The sequence below is a fragment of the Neovison vison genome, chromosome 3, assembly GCF_020171115.1.
Source record: "Neovison vison isolate M4711 chromosome 3, ASM_NN_V1, whole genome shotgun sequence".
Lineage (NCBI taxonomy): Eukaryota > Metazoa > Chordata > Mammalia > Carnivora > Mustelidae > Neogale > Neogale vison.
This window is the reverse complement of record NC_058093.1, coordinates 96,307,890-96,325,020: the sequence shown is the minus strand read 5'-3', so window position 1 is coordinate 96,325,020 and position 17,131 is coordinate 96,307,890. Positions and strand designations below refer to the sequence as shown.

General features: G+C 34.6%; 1 protein-coding gene across 6 annotated transcripts in view; it reads left to right on the top strand.

The window, feature by feature from the left end:
• CCNT2 (cyclin T2) overlaps positions 1–16,767 on the top strand; it is a 37,937-nt gene extending 21,170 nt beyond the window's left edge. For 2 of the 6 annotated variants that reach the window (XM_044242589.1, XM_044242588.1), the window contains 7 exons: positions 725–785; positions 2,682–2,744; positions 5,926–5,971; positions 7,549–7,712; positions 12,349–12,419; positions 12,938–14,096; positions 14,198–14,358. In XM_044242589.1, the coding sequence (XP_044098524.1) occupies positions 725–785; positions 2,682–2,744; positions 5,926–5,971; positions 7,549–7,712; positions 12,349–12,419; positions 12,938–14,096; positions 14,198–14,265 (1,632 nt within the window). In that variant the 3' untranslated portion in view covers positions 14,266–14,358. The other 4 variants (XM_044242587.1, XM_044242586.1, XM_044242590.1 and 1 more) reach the window with 3 other exon arrangements.
• The last annotated feature ends 364 nt before the right edge of the window (positions 16,768–17,131 follow it).

Genomic DNA, 17,131 nt, shown 5'->3' with positions numbered 1-17,131 from the left:
TTTTTGAAGTAAAAGAGAAGACCCTCTGTTTCCCCATGGGTGTGTGATACATTCTTTTGGTATTTCATATCTAAAATGTTTTCTTTTAACCTAGAGATTTGAGGGTTTGCTTTGATTTTATTTTGTCTTTTTTGAGGAGAGGAAGTTCAAAAAAAATAACTCACTGACTTACTCTGACCATCAAGGAATTACCACACAAAATATCTTAGAATGAATTGTTATGTTTTTCCTTTACAGGCAGGTTTGGATTTGATGTTCTTACTTGAGTTGGTGCTTCCTGTCTTAATGTGTCTTGAAGCACAGTGCCTACATGAAGTTTTATAGTATAGACTGGAGGGTTTGTTGTTTTCAGTTAAGCTCTACCTCCTTTCATATTATTGTTGTCTTTTTAGGGGTTATTTAACTTGTTTTTTACCTTGTTTTCAAGGTAAAACATATTCTGTATTAGAAGTGAACAAGTTTAGATTGGTTGTAGAAAATGGGATTTCTCTGTCACCCTCAAATTATTTCCTTGTTTTCAAGGTAAAACATATTCTGTATTAGAAGTGAACAAGTTTAGATTGGTTGTAGAAAATGGGATTTCTCTGTCACCCTCAAATTATTTCCTTTGTGTTTCCAAACTACTCTGACTTCATGTATCTGTTAATTTTCATGAGATTTAACGGTCCCATGATCTAGTAGTGTTTATCTTAAGCATTTTAATGTTATTATTTTTACCTGGCAGGCTTACCTTCAACAGACTCAAGAACTGGTTTTACTTGAAACCATAATGCTACAAACCCTAGGTATGTATTTTCATCAGATATTATTTTTGTGTGTGTTCTTCAGTGTGGTGTCCTAAAAATGGAATAATTTTACCACTGAATAAAGTTTCATTTTAAAACAAGGTTTGGGGCCAGAATAGTATTACCTGGTTATAAGGAAACCATTTTTTAAAAAATTTCATTTATCATTAATTGAACAGTAAACATAGTTTTCATTGTGAAAGGCTGCATATGATTGTAATGTGTACAAATACTCTAAGTCAGTATTTAATGAATTTATCACATTTTTAATGTGACATGGTAGTTATTTAAACATTGGTCATTCTTTTCTGAAAATTACATTGCAAGTTTTTTGCAATTTAAGTGATCTCTAAAGATTATTTATTCAAATCTTTCACTTTTTAGTTGAGGAAATTGAGAGTTAGCATGGTTTTTCTTGTGTGAAGTCATGTATTACTTCTGGAAGAACCTGGCAGTGTATTATGGGAATAACACAGGCTTTATGGAGCTCTTGGTTTAAAATCCATATGCCTTTGACTTGCTTTTTAAGCTTGGGCAAAGTCATTTTACCTTTCATACCTCCATTCTGTTTACGCAGGATAGAGTAATAATGTCTGCTTTAACATTGTGAATTTGAAGATGAGAGATAGTGTATAAAAAACATGTACCACATAGTATGTGTGTGTCGGAAGTCGCTATATTATTCATTATGGTAGTTATTTATTACTCCATTCCCAAACAAAAAGAAGTTTAATAATCAGCCTCCTGTCATGACAGACTTTTTTTTTTTTTTTTAAAGAAAAGTAGCTTGTTTAAAATAGATGGAACTTGTTTGATATTTTTATAGCATAAAAAGATACAAAAATAAAAGTGAGAATCTTATATCCAAATCCAATAATTTAGCATGTTACTGCTTTATGAGATTATATAAATATGAAATTTACAAAGATTTGTGTAATGAAGGTTAAAAGAAAAATTATATTGGGGGAAGTTTGTGTAATAAAGGTTAAAAGGAAAATTATTTTAAGGGGAATTATTTTAAGTTAGAATTTATAAGCTATACTTCTGTGGCTTTGATTAAAGTATGATTTTGTGGGTTTAATTACAGTAGATATATAAATAGATCACACAACAATTTTAAAAATCTGGATTACCTGTTTGTCAGAATGTTATTTGTTTACTTCTCCTGAAGACACTAATGTGACCTCCACTTTTTCAAAAAAGGAAAAACCCAGCCCTCCCTAAGGGTTATGTAGACATGGAAAGCTCTTTCAGCATTTTATCTTCGGTTTTAGAACCTGATTTAAAGAATCTTGAGTCTACAAGTTTAACTTGTCTTAACTTTATCATAAATGTATGTAATTGATATGTATATACATACATAAATGAAATGTGATTGTAAACTAAGTGGTTGAAACCCTTTCATCTACGACATACTAAGAAAATAAGAGGACTCTAAATCATTTAAAAGATTTTTCTCCCACTCTGGGCCAGGGATTATATTTATGAAAAATACTCTTTACATCTTCTGAAAGAGTTGTAATACATTTTTTAAAAATATGTTATGTAGTTGAAGTCTTTGCTTTATAGTTGTATTTTCTGTAATTTTAGTTTGTTTTTAATGTGAGGGCAATCTCAAGGTAATCATAATTCAGGATTTTTAATAAATACCACCCCAATCTGCAAATAGCTTTGTTAACCAGTTTTCAGTAAGTGGAACATTGTTTTTAGAAGAAATTATTTCTTGTCATTGAAGGTGTGTAATGAGCATGTCAGTGATAGAAAATAACTTTGTCTTTGGATCTTTTTAATAATGAACAATATATTATACATTTATGGTTGTGCCGATGAATGGCATTTCTCAGGCAAGTATTGTAGTGTGGTAAGTGATTGGGAAAAAAGTGCTTTTCATTTCAGGTTTTGAGATCACCATTGAACATCCACACACAGATGTGGTGAAATGTACCCAGTTAGTAAGAGGTAAGTGATCTTTGAAACTTCTAAATTAAGTGTTAATGCTTTTTATTATTTGAATGAGTTTTATCAAAATGGGGAAATGTCATTTTGAAGCAACATCTTTTGGTGTGCTGCATCTGCCTATTGATTTACTTCTGCATGTGGTTCTACCTGGCAAATTAGCAGCCTTTAAACTTATAGGAGAATCTCCTTTCACTGAAAAATTAGAGGGCCTCCAAATATTAAGACTCTCTTCACCTCCCCATTAGGCTAAGCCAGTCCCATTTCATTTAATATTTAAGAAGTTGGCTATTGACACATACACACAGAAAATTTCTGGTCTGTCTGAAGCTTCCATTGACTTCTAGAAAAGTTATTACAGTTTAAGAATTTGGAGACCATCCTCAGATCTTTCAGATAAAAATTGTCTTAGCAGATTTGCCATTTTGGAAATACTTTCCCCATGTTCATTTGAGCAAAATTGACTTAATGCATTCTTCAAATTTCTTTAGTATTACTAAAGTGCTCGCTTCGGCAGCACATATACTAGTATTACTAAAAATAATTTCCTTTTTGTGTGTAATGGGGAAATACATAGTATGCTACAGACAGCATGTAATGTGCCTATTAAACCTTTTAAAACAGGAGTAGGAACTTTTTGTATTATTTGCTTTATGACTTATAAAGTGTGTGGTATACATTTTTCTGCTCTTGTTAATGAATCCTACATATCTGTTCTTGTATCCCTAGAAATACTCTTTACACAGTTGCATGTTGTTACACTATTTCTTACTTCTACTTTCCTGTTTCCCATTTGAAGTGTTAATGTACTAAGAGCAACCACTTGGAACTTTCATTGTACCTTTTTCTATTACTTTTGAAAGTGAAATTTTGCAGTTTCATTCTTTTACCCCCAGACTTCTTTCCTTAGGTTTATTCTAAACAAAATGGGTAAGACTTTTAAAGGCTTTTCTTTGTTTTTTAGTGTTTTACCTGAATATTCTCACATTTTATTCATTCTAAATTGAATTCCTATACCTGGTAGGATTTTATTATGTTAATGGCTACATTTAAAACAAACAAACCTGTTATTACAGTGGCATTGTTAAGAAATGGACTTCTGAAAATCCCATTAATATTTTATTATTCTAATAACTAGTACATGTCATGACTTGTAGAACATATTTAATTATGGTTCCTGTACTTCATGGTTATTGGAATATAATCTAGAGCACATTTTCATCCCAGAATTACAGTATAGTCTAGAATTTTATTAGATAACTAGTGTATGTGTTTGGATTAAGGGGAAAAAAGGCTTCAGAGTGGTTTTCCTGAAAACTTGAAAGAATAAGCTATTTTGTGAAAATAATGAGGAGCCATGTAACTTTGCTTCAAGCCTAATGAAAAAAGTTAATGAAGAAAGATATTAGGTTAAAATTCATAGAGGTGCCTAGTAGGAGATGAAACTAGATTTTCAGCTTAGCATCATTGTGAAATTTGAGTCCTGATCTTTAATCAGAGTTTAGTAGCTTTTGTACATGTTGCTCTATATCTAAAGCTAGAGACACCAAGTCCATTCATTTACAGAGTTGGTTAGTAAGTTTTTAAAAATTCAGAAAAACTACAAATTTGATGTTTTATTCAAAGCAGAATATTTAAATCTAATTTTTTGTTGTTAATGCTTAAAATGTGACCGATTCTTAAATTTTAATACAAATCTTACATATGTTTAACTTCCGTTTTGTCTGACTAACATTTCAGGTAACTGTAGTTTACATCTTACTCCATTTAAAAATATTCTTTTATGTTTGCTGTCTGTTTTTCTTTGCTCTGTTAAAATTTTCAGCTAACAAAAGAACATTTTTCCTACATACTTCCTCTATTGTACACTGTTAATAGGTTATTGAATTTTAGGTATATTCTGAGGTAAAAACTGCTATGGCAATTTAAAATTATTTTTACTTCCTTCTCTACATATTTTGATTCTTTGGGGGTATGAGGGGTGGTAAATGATTTGGTTTCTTTAAAGTTCTTCTCTCCCCCCCACCCCCTCTGGAGAGGAGAAAGTTGGTATTATGCTACTTTGCTGCAGAATTGGCTAATGTCATTTTACAGGGACCTTTCATTTCTGTGATTTCTCCTTCCCTCCCCACCAGGAAAGAATGCCATACATAAGTCACACTGCCTCCAAGACATCTGATGCTTTGACACTCTTCCTTAGCACAACTCTGCTAAGCCCAAATCCCTTTTGTATACCTTATGTTCGTGATCCACATGGGGCAGCAGGGATTACAGGTGCCATGAAAAAAATAGAGGGCAAATGTGAGGCCTCTTAGAGAGGGGTGAGTTGAGGTGAACTGATCAGATCCTAGGTGAGCAGAGGGGAAAGGTGCATCAATGATTATGAATGTAATTGGGGGAAACGGGAAACTAAAGCAAAGAGTCCCTGTTGGGAAGAATAAGAGAGCAGATAAAGTGAGCGGGGGACTGTTTTCAATTTCAATGTCTTAAAAGCTAGTTGTTAAAAATTGCTTTTCCTTTGGGGACCAGTGTTGGAGCATCCTGATTCCCTAGAGTACTTACATCTTTTTCTAAAGTTGACAATTGTATTCTGTAAGAAAAATACATGCGGTGGAGTTTTCTGTATCTATGCCCTTAAGATGTTTCTAGGTTGTTTATTCCTTGTTGATGCTTAGTAGCATTAAAAAGCTCTCTTGAATTTGGGGGGTGGAGGGTTTGTTTTCTTTTCTTTTCTTTGGATGGAAGTACTTAAGCCAACTTAAATATGATGACTGAGGATTAAGTCTGGCAGGCACCTCTTTGTATTTTGTATTAGACTTCAAAATCTTTTCTTCTTCTTCTTCTTCTTTTTTTTTTTTTTAAATCCAGGAGAATGCTTTATTGCAACTTTTAGCTGACTAGATGCTTAACTTAGTAACAAGTTTAGCCCTTGTAACTGGCTAGCTAAAAGCAAATCGGCTTGTTTCTCAGATCTTTGGGGGATAGCAAGAAACATTTGAGTGAATGTTGTTGAAGATTTTCAGTAGTATAGAAAATGATGGCGCTCTTGTGATATTTGTAAGTAGTAAGTAAAATTTACTTTTTGTGTACAAAACTTTGAAGTTTTTGTTGTGTTGAGAACTTTTTGATGGTAGCACAATAAAGCTGATAGTATTGTCTTCGTTTTTTTTTTCTTTTCTTACAGCAAGCAAGGATTTGGCACAGACATCCTATTTCATGGCTACCAACAGGTTGTTATCCTGACCCTCTTTGTTGCACTGTTGTAGCACACTATAGCTTCCTTTAATGCAGGGCCCCCTCAATGTGTCTTTTACCCTTGTTGCAACAGGAGACTGGACCATCTACTGTGGTGGTACCTTCCTGTCTGCTTTGCGGTGTATTGTACAAGGGACTTTTGGCACAGAGGGGTTAAATGCACATTGTGAAGTGTAGTGGTGCTTTCTGATGACATATTCTCGATTTGTGAGTGCATAAGTCTAAAATTGGTAGCCTGAATAGCAGCTAAAGATTACAAAGAGCTAAACTTAACGTAGAAATTCGAGCAACTTGGTAAGTATAAAGCTATTTCTAGTTTACAATTATAGTTAAATGACAATTTTTTAAAATTTCACATTGATCCAGTCTTAACTTTAAAATAATCATTAAAGTTTTTTTAATAAATAAAATTTATATAACTTGGGTTTTTCTTCCAGATAATACCCACTAGTTGTAAATCAGAAGTAGCCAAGTCCTGTCAGTGCCTAGATTTGACTAAGTACAATTTTTACTTTTAAAAAATTTGCTTCCTTTTCAGTTTATATAAAAAATAGTGTGGGTTTGTGGTTGATAAACATTTTTCATCAATTCTGAACTGAACTGGAAGAATAATTTTTTAAAACCTTTAATACATAATTCTGTTCTAGGTTGATTATATTAATGCTTTCAGTTTGTTTTTAAATGGGTTGTTTGGGAGGAGGGGACCAAACTAGCACTGTGTGGTCCTAACTTTCTTGTGACATTGTTAAGTTTTATGTAAAGCTTTGGACTGGCAAATACCAATTTATTTTCTTAGGTATATGTTGTTGGGATTTAACCTCTATCCCTAGGAATTTTGAGCAACAAAAAGAAAGTACTAAATATACTTCAGTTAGAAAAGGCTAGCTGTAAATGTTATATGCCCAGTGTGGGGCATAGAGTAGAAGGAGAAAGGTAGCATTTTTCTAGTACTTAGCAACATTGGGCCTCGAAGCTGTTCACCAAAAGGTAAGTTTTCTCTCTAGCTTTGCTGAAAAGAAGACAGAGGTTTACATAGATGAAGTGTTAGATTCTCTTTGATTTACTTGAGAATTCTGTTTCTTAACTCATACCAAGTGGTAGAATTCCTGATTCTGTAATGTGATGTTGAAATTACTTTGTCAGTTTTACAGTCTATTGCTTTTTCTTTACTTTTTTGCCAAGACATTACAAAAGAAACAAAAATACTGCCAAAAAAATTAAAATGTTATACTTGTTTGTGCTGATTATTGGAAATACACTGTCTTCCCCTCTTATAAAGAAGTAAATATACTTCAAAATTTAGAAATCTTTATATATTAGTATTAAGAAATGCTCTGGGGAGTCAGAATGTGGAGAATGTTCATAATCTGTGTGGGTTTTTTAGTATTAGGATTTTATAACTATAGTGATAAATTTTAATTAAATAAGGTTTTGTACTGTAGACTTAAGAAAACCTTTATGTTTTTGCTCTAATCTTACTGGTAAATATTTTTCTTTGTTTTACATATTTGAATTACTGTGGTTCTTCGTTTTCACACCTGCTCTACAACAGTCTACACCTTACCACCTTCTGTCTTCAGTACAAACCAACAGTGATAGCATGTGTATGTATTCATTTGGCTTGCAAATGGTCCAATTGGGAGATTCCTGTGTCAACTGATGGAAAACATTGGTGGGAATATGTGGATCCTACAGTTACTCTAGAATTACTAGATGGTAAGTAGAGAAAAATAAATATTTTTTTAATGTGGAAAACATTTTTATATTATGGAAAAAGTCTGCCTGCTTTTGTCTAGATTTGAAAAAAAAGCAAATCCCTGTAGACTCATACTTATGTGAGTAGTTACCAGTTCTGGCTGCTCCACCATTTTCTCCTCCCTCTGTAGTTGTTTTTTTTTTGGTTTTTTTTTTTTTGTTTTTTTTTTTTTAAGATTTTATTTTATTTATTTGAGAGAGAGAGACAGTGAGAGAGAGCATGAGCGAGGAGAAGGTCAGAGGGAGAAGCAGACTCCCCATGGAGCTGGGAGCCTGATGTGGGACTCGATCCCGGGGGACTCCAGGATCACGCCCTGAGCCGGAGGCAGTCGTTTAACCAACTGCGCCACCCAGGCGTCCCTGTAGTTTTTTTTTTTATATTAATCCCAGCTATCTCTTCAACTATTAATATTTTAGTTTGTGTTTCAAGAGATAAGATACTCCTTAGAAACATAACTATAAATTCATTTTAACAATTTGGTAATAGAATTTTTAAAAGCGTAATTACACGGGCAAATGAACAGGATGAAAATAAGGATTCATTAGCCTAAAGGAAAAGCTAAAAACAAAAACAAAACAAAAAAAAAACTTGAACATGTTTTAACCACCAGTGAATATCTAAAGCCCTTTTAGGACTTTTCAAAAATATATATATGTATATATGATTTGTAACGCTATAGGTTGGTAGTTGGTTATAACTTACTGTAGAACTTGTGAAGCAGTGAGCTAAAGATATTTCAGGGTAACATTCCATGTTCTGTAGTTCCACTGACGTGTGTCATTATTGCCTTTCATTATTAAATATGAATTGACAAAATTAGGGTACAAATACTATAAATTGTGAACCTGGAACTGGATCTCTCTTAATAAGAAATTTCTCTGGTAACAGATAAGAGAAGCTGACCATAGGTAGGAGAGATTCTTGGGGATTAAGACATTTTAACCAGGGGTGCCTGGGTGGCTCCAGTGGGTTAAAGCCTCTGCCTTCAGCTCAGGTCATGATCCCAGGGTCCTGGGATCAAGCCCCACATCAGGCTCTCTGCTCAGCGGGAGGCCTGCTTCCTCCTCTCTCTCTGCCTGCCTCTCTGCCTACTTGTGGTCTGTCAAATAAATAAATAAAATCTTTTTTAAAAAAAAGGCATTTTAACCAAATACTGTAGATTTCAGAAAGGAAGTAGATTACACTTCTTACTGAAGATGTAAACTGTATGTTAGATTTTCAGCTTATTCTTCTGTGGGGTTTCCCTAACTTTTGTTGCAAAATTGAAGCTAATGGGAAAATAGGATTTGTATCTGTTGCTACTGAGGACATCTGTTACATAGAGACCTCTTTGGGTTTCACATGTGATCTTCCAGTAAAATCTCAGCATGTTTCTATAACCTAGATGTTTGTTTTCTGTGAAGGGCCAAAAGTAATTCTACGCAACCCTGTCCCTGTCCCTGTTGCTGGGAAGCCACGATAGGCAATCTGTAAATGAATGGGTATGGCTGTGTCGCAACAAAACTTTGTTTACAAACACAGGGTACAGGTCTATCTGCAATATTGCCTACCTTTCTGGTAAAAAAAAAAGCTTCCTTTTTAGATTTCTTGATTTGGGGGTTTTTTTCCCCCTCCCTGAAAATTTTCTCAAGAGTGTGTAGCTCATGCTATATTACTGCCACTTAATTATGCTCTTTTCCTCACATTGCCAGAGGCTTTTTTGTTTTGGGGTTTGGGGGGTGTTGTTGTTGTTGTTGTTGTTGTTGTTGTTGTTGTTTTAAGTTTAACGAGAGAGGGAGGGGCGCGGGTTGCTCAGGCAGTTAAACATCTGCCTTCAGCTCAGGTCATGATTTCAGGGTCTTGGGATGGAGCCCCACGTCAGGCTCCCTGCTAAGCCTCACACTCTCCCTCTGTGTTCTCTACACCCCTCCCCCAAATAAATACTTAAAATCTTTTTTAAAAAGAGAGAAGAAAATCTTCAGTGAGTGGAAATGGCATCTTCTAAAAGCCAGTGGGGGGTTTTTGTCATCTATGACTTGAAAATTAAGTTATCTGTGGCACCATCTTACTTCAGCAGGTAACAGATAAGATAAAGTAGGTATAATCGGAATAAAAATAATTTATATACAGGATCCTAAAACAAAGTTCGCAAAAAGCAGGTAATCTACCTCTTAACACTTCTCGTAAGTTATAGTTAAAGTTGTTTTTTTTTTTTTGACACAGCAGGGGCCACCTAAAAAATCTCTCTGTTTCCATTCTGAAAAGGCTCAGGTGTGTTACTCATTTGAAGAGCCACTGAGGAGGAATCTGGGACATTTAAGACATTGACAGTTTCAACATTTCGTATAGCATTCTTTCTTTGTGTTTTAATCACAAAAAAATGTAACAGTTTAAGATATTAAGATACATCTGAATTTTAGCCTGGTGTGTAAGAATCAGTATTCACTAAAATAATTCATTTATGAGGCACCTGGGTGACTCAGTGGGTTAAAGCCTCTGCCTTCAGTTCAGATCATGATCCCAGGATCCTGGGATTGAGCCCCGCATCTAGCTCTCTGTTCAGCAGGGAGCCTGCTTCCCTCTGCCCTCTTGCCTACTTGTGATCTCTGTCAAATAAATAAAATCTTAAAAATAATAATAATAATTCATTTAATGACTATTGCAAAAACAGCATTGGCTTGGACTTGGCCTACCTGTAACATTTGTTGTTGTTTTGCAGTTTGTTTTTATTCTATGATTAATAACAGACCTTCATGAGTTTCTTGCATTTTGAAATTTTTTTTTCTGTATACTAGTTTGGAAGGGAAAAATGGCTCTGTTTTAAGCATCATCTGATTGTTGTGCACTTAAGTAATATATTAGCAGTGATTATTTGACAGATTCTTAGTGTCCAAGTATAAAAATGTGGGGTTTTTTTCAAATTAAGAAGGATAGTAGTCCAGGCATTAGATTGTTTTCACTCAAATTGGATCAAAAAGTTCACAAGCAAGTTTAAGTTGTCACAGCTTATGAACATATAATAAGTGCTGAGTTTTTGCATATTTTTTCTTAAAGAAAAATTTTGTATTGTCTTCATTTTCATTATCAGTCTTGGCATGTTTGCCTAGAATCATTTATAGAGAAGCTTACTGTGCATACTAAAAAATAATGTATGAATCTATGTCTATTAAATTGGCATGGCTAATATTATGTGATACTGTAATTCATTTGACTGGTATGGATATTTGTCTTGAGTGGTCAATAGCTCTATTAATAGCACTGTTTTGGGCTAGTAAAGTAGAGTTCATCATAACCACACTGCCTTGGAAAAGTGAGTCATCTCACTGTAATCCCAAATTTAAGAAAAAAGTGAGGTAAAAATACATGACCAAGGTGGTTTTACTACTGTGTTAATAGTAATAATTACTGGGAGTCTATGAGTATAGATGGAGGAATTTTTTTAATTTAACTTTGAAATAATTCTAAACTTAAACTACATAGTAATACAATTTCTATATACTCTTTACCTGGTTTCTCTCATATTAACATCTTATATACATGGTTATCAAAACCAAGAAATTAACATTGTTACAATACTGTTACGTAACTGCAGGTTTTATTTTATGTCCTGAGTTTTTCTATTCTAAGATCCCATGTTCCATTTGCTTGAAATGCCCCTTAAATCTCTTCTAAATTAGTCAGTTTTTCTATTATTCATTTTCTTTTATGACCTTAACACTTCGAAAAATAATGATGAGGGGCACCTGGGTGGCTCTGTCAGTTAAGGGTCTGCCTTCTGCTCAGGTCATGATTCTCAGGGTCCTGGGATCAAGACCCACATCACACGCCCTGCTCAGCGGGGAGCCTGCTTTTCCTCCTCTCTCTGCCACTCCACCTATTTGTGCACATGTGCACAAACGCTCTCTGTCAAATAAATAAATAAAATCTTCTGGGGAAAAAAAAGGAAAAAGAATGGCCAGTTACATTATAGAATGTTCCTCAGTTGAGGTTTGATATTTCTCAATATTAGATTGAAATAATGCATTTTGGGTAGGAATACCACAGAAATGGAAAATGGGTTTACCTTGCCCTGTGCATCTTCTCAAGGGTTGTTTTTTGTTTTGTTTTGTTTTTCTCAAAGGATTTACCTTATTACTGGTAATAACCATGATCACATAGTTAAGGTGGTATCTGCTGGGTTTCTCCGTTTTAAAGTTACTGTTCTTCTCTTTGTAATTAAATATCTTGAAGAAGGTATTTTAGGATTATACATATGCCTTCTTTTTCCTCCAACTTTGTCCATTAATTTTAAAGAATCTATTGATAGATCTTGCCTGCAATAATTTCTATGGTGTTTGCTTAATGAAGATTTTCTGTTTGAGTGGAATTTTTTAATGCTACTAAATTTTCCAGAGATTCTAAGCATGGGGGTGTGGGGAGAGTGATTTTTTTTTAAGGGATTAATCTTTGAAAATAGCAGTTCAGATCTGTGTCTACTTCTATATTTGCTGAAGGTTGACTAGAAGGGTGACAGTGAAGTAGATGAACTCTTGAGGCCCTTTTTTAATATTGCCCACTTGAGAGAAATATGAATCCTAAAGACACCTTCTAAGTTTTAAATTTAAATTTTATTTTTAGAGCTAACACATGAGTTTCTACAAATATTGGAGAAAACACCTAGTAGGTTGAAGAGGATTCGAAACTGGAGGGTAAGAGAATTGGCAGGGTTTAATTAGAATATCAGTTTGTCGCTTATCTAATGATTACATAGCTAACCAGTTTGAATTTTTGGTTAAATATCCTTATTTCCAGTATTCCTAAATAATTACAGTGTATCGTAAACTGCATACCCTCATAGTTTATTCAACTGCTGTGTCCAATGGACTTTGTTAATTAAGTACTTTATAAATTTTGTGTTTAATTTCACGGTGATTATAATGGAAATATTCTCCTTATTTTTCAAATGGGCAAATAAAGCCTAGACAAGTTAAATTACTTTCGCAAATGCTGGGCCAGGATTTAACCTATATCTAACTCCAAAACCAGTGGTTTCCACTTTTTATAGCCTTCTATGCCTCTAAGTGAGACATTTATTTACTGGCAATGAAAAGCCTTAAAACCTCAGGTGATTTTGTTTGCGTATGTTTAACATAGATTTTTATAAAGTAAGGAAATTTGTATTAAATTCCTTTGCTGTCATTGCTTCTTTTGTGTTTTATTTAAATAGGCTAATCAGGCGGCTAAGAAACCAAAAGTAGATGGACAAGTTTCAGAAACTCCACTTCTTGGTTCATCTTTGGTCCAGAATTCCATTTTAGTAGATAGTGTTACTGGTGTGCCTACAAACCCAAGTTTTCAGAAACCATCTACATCAGCATTCCCTGCACCAGTACCTCTAAATTCAGGAAATATTTCTGTTCAGGACAGCCATACATCTGATAATTTGTCAATGCTAGCAACAGGAATGCCAAGTACCTCCTACAGTTTGTCGTCACACCAAGAATGGCCTCAACATCAAGAGTCAGCACGGACAGAACAGATGTATTCACAGAAACAAGAGACATCTTTGTCTGGTACTCAATACAACATCAACTTCCAGCAGGGACCTTCCATATCGCTGCATTCAGGATTACATCACAGACCTGACAAAATTTCCGATCATTCATCCATGAAGCAAGAATATACTCATAAAGCAGGGAGCAGTAAACACCATGGGCCAATTTCTGCTACTCCTGGAGTAATTCCTCAGAAAATGTCTTTAGATAAATATAGAGAAAAACGTAAGCTAGAAACCCTTGATTTGGATGTAAGAGATCATTATATAGCTGCCCAAGTAGAACAGCAACACAAACATGTGCAGTCACAGTCAGCCAGCAGCAGTTCTGTCACTTCTCCCATTAAAATGAAAATTCCTATCACAAGTACTGAAAAACCTGAAAAATACACGGCAGATAAGAAGGAAAAGAGTGGATCGCTGAAATTACGGATTCCAATACCACCCACTGATAAGAGTGCTAGTAAAGAAGAACTGAAAATGAAAATAAAAGTTTCTTCCTCAGAAAGACACAGCTCTTCTGATGAGGGCAGTGGGAAGAGCAAGCATTCGAGCCCACATATTAGCAGAGACCATAAGGAGAAGCACAAAGACCATCCCTCAAACCGCCACCACCTCAGCAGTCACAAGCATTCCCACTCACACAGTGGCAGCAGCAGCGGTGGCAGTAAACACAGTGCTGATGGAATACCGCCCACTGTTCTGAGGAGTCCTGTCGGCCTGAGCAGTGATGGCATTTCCTCTAGTTCCAGCTCTTCGAGGAAGAAGCTGCATGTCAATGATGCATCTCACAACCATCACTCCAAAATGAGCAAAAGTTCCAAAAGTTCAGGTAGTTCATCTAGTTCTTCCTCCTCTGTTAAGCAGTATATACCCTCTCACAACTCTGTTTTTAACCATCCCTTACCCCCTCCTCCCCCTGTCACATACCAGGTGGGCTACGGACATCTCAGCACCCTCGTGAAACTGGACAAGAAGCCAGTGGAGACCAACGGTCCTGATGTCAATCACGAGTACAGTACAAACAGCCAGCATATGGACTACAAAGACACATTCGACATGCTGGACTCGCTGTTAAGTGCCCAAGGAATGAACATGTAATCATTTGTTTAGGTCAATTTTTCCTTTACTTTTTTAATTTAAAAATTGTTAGAATGGAAAATTTCCTCCTGATCTAGCAGTGGTAACACCTGCTATTGCTGCCACTGCATCAATATTTGTAAGTGCTGCTTTATTCTTCATTCTGAAAAGAAGAGATGATAGTAAACAAGTCTTTATCTCCACATATGATAGTGTTATAAATACTGTAAAAGCATGGAAGGTGCAAAACTCAGTATTTCTACAATTGCAGCTAAGAACATTAGGATGAATGGCTGGCTGCTTCTAGGAATATAAGATGCCTCAAGCATTCATTATTTATAATTTGAATACTGTAGCTATTTTTTGTTTTTGCTTGGCTTTTGAATGAGTGTAAATTGTTTTCTTTTGTGTATTTATACTTGTATGTATGATTTGCATGTTTCAATGATAAAGGGATAAAACAGTATACTGACAACTGTTTACAAGAAAGTGGAGAAAAATGTACATACATTTTTGTATGTTTAGATATTACCATAAATACTCAGGATTGGAGCTGCTTGTAAGTATAACAATATAACTTTATTTTATCTTGTCAGAGTCCATCACTAATCTAAAACAAAGGTGGCACTTTTTCATGTTAACCTTAAACTCTAGGCCTTACTGGAAGCCACTGAAGGGGGGGACACTTCACTACCAGATGGATATGCAGTGCCACAGATGGTCATTTATTTATACTGTGAGGCACTGAACTTTTGCCTTCAGAGCTTCTGACCAGGTTGGCTGCTGAAATAGCCCCTAATTTTCTGAAGGCTTGAAGAGGAAAAAATAAAGTTTACATACTCTTGATGTGAAGTGCATTTGAAATGTTTGTTGGCTTGTTGCAGTACTATAAACACAGAGCTGTTAATAATGGTTATGTAGATTACTGTGATTTGAAAACTAAATCCACAAAACTTATATAGTGAAGAATTAGTAGGTTTTTTTCTTAATAAGGAACTTTAACACTACATATTTTAACAGTAAACAGGGATTGCTTTTCCTTTAGTGTTCAGAATGACACCATATTCTTAAACATACTCCTCCGATGAAGTGTGTTTGTGTGTGATGCCATATTTCTTTTTCAGGTAAATGCAGTCTTCCTTATAGAAATGAAATTAAACCTGTTGTCTCTCAGTTCTTTTATATTCTAAAAATAAATAAAAAGAAAAGATCACTGACTGTGCATTGTACCTGTATTTATAGCTTATGGTTGTTTTCAGGAAGCTCTGTGAGAAAAAGGGGTTAGCCTCCAAGTAAACTAGTGGAGGTTTTACATTTGTTTGCACATCTTAGAATATTCCTGTTGAGGTCAAGTTTGCACAGTCATCTAACTTCTGAACAAACAATAGACTTTAACTTGTTTAAAATCTGTCTTAAACACCAGTAACGTGGCTCCGGTTTATCAGCTAATCTTGAATTTATTCTGTGGTAAATCTTTGAGCTGTTGAGTGTCTTTAGATGGGGTGAATTCAACTTTCATTGAACTGAAAACTGTCTTAATTTTTTCTTCTATGTATATGAATTATTTTTGTTACAAAGCCACTGATATGTGCACAATTGTAATTTTACTCAAGTATGTTGCAGTTGTAAATATTAGAGAGTTTAATCTCGTGCTCTACCTTTATTTAGCGATTACCTAATTTGCCAGTAGCTTTATAATTTTTTTTTTAAGATAACTGTTCATTATTTTGTCAATGTTATTTGAACTTAGGATACTAGGAGCCTCTTTCTAGGGACTTTACCTAGGTAGCATGTCCTAACATTTGTTCTTTGTCTTGCATAACTTTAGTAATCTTTGTCATTACATGTAACTTTGTTGCTCTGTATGGCATATTATTGTATCCATAAACATGGTAATTTTGATACAGTTATACTTTTACAGTGGTACATAATCCGAGGACTAGTATAGAATTAAGCTGAGTGCAAGATGAGGGCGGGGAAGGGTTTTGTTCTTGGTAATTTAGATGTGAAACCTCTAAGGAGCTATCATGTGAAACGACATAGGGTGGTCGTGCTACTGTATAATTGGGGATGATAATACCAGGAATTTTAATAAGATTTTGTAAAGAATATCCAAAGTAGTGAACTTATTTTCAGTATGACATAGAAAACAATGTGAATATTTAAGGTCTGTGACTATACTTAAACTTCACTAAGAATTTGAAGAATTGTTTTGAGATGTGGGAATAAAGGTAATTTTGTTGAATCTTTATTGGTGCTAATGATGGACAGTTTAAAAGGTAGCTAGTATATATTGTTATGGGTCAGTACTTATTAGTACTTCCAAAATTGAATTTGAAATGCTATGTATTCACTTTTCACTCTGTAAATGTAATTCTTTACAATGACTTTATTTATTAAAGGGCAGCCAGTTGTAATTTGTACAGGATTGTGTGAGCTATTCAAACTCTTTAACCTCTGAACAGGATTATAGGTTCTAAAACCACCATGGGGATGAATATGAAAATCCTTTTACGTTTCATTTCCAGTAAGTGAAAAACCCCTATTACTCATACTACCATTAATTTGCTTTCCCCATCTCATTTGCATAAAATAGTTCATCGGCCTGTTCCCAATAGGCTCAACCAAAGAAAAAGACTCCAATGAATGGACATTATTTTTGAGTCTTCTTGTAAGTAGCCATAAATAAACCAAAATAGTACATCAAATTTAGATATGAAATTCCACATGTGCAAAGTACTGTTAAGGTGATTTACATTTTTGATGAGATTTTTTTTTAATATTTGA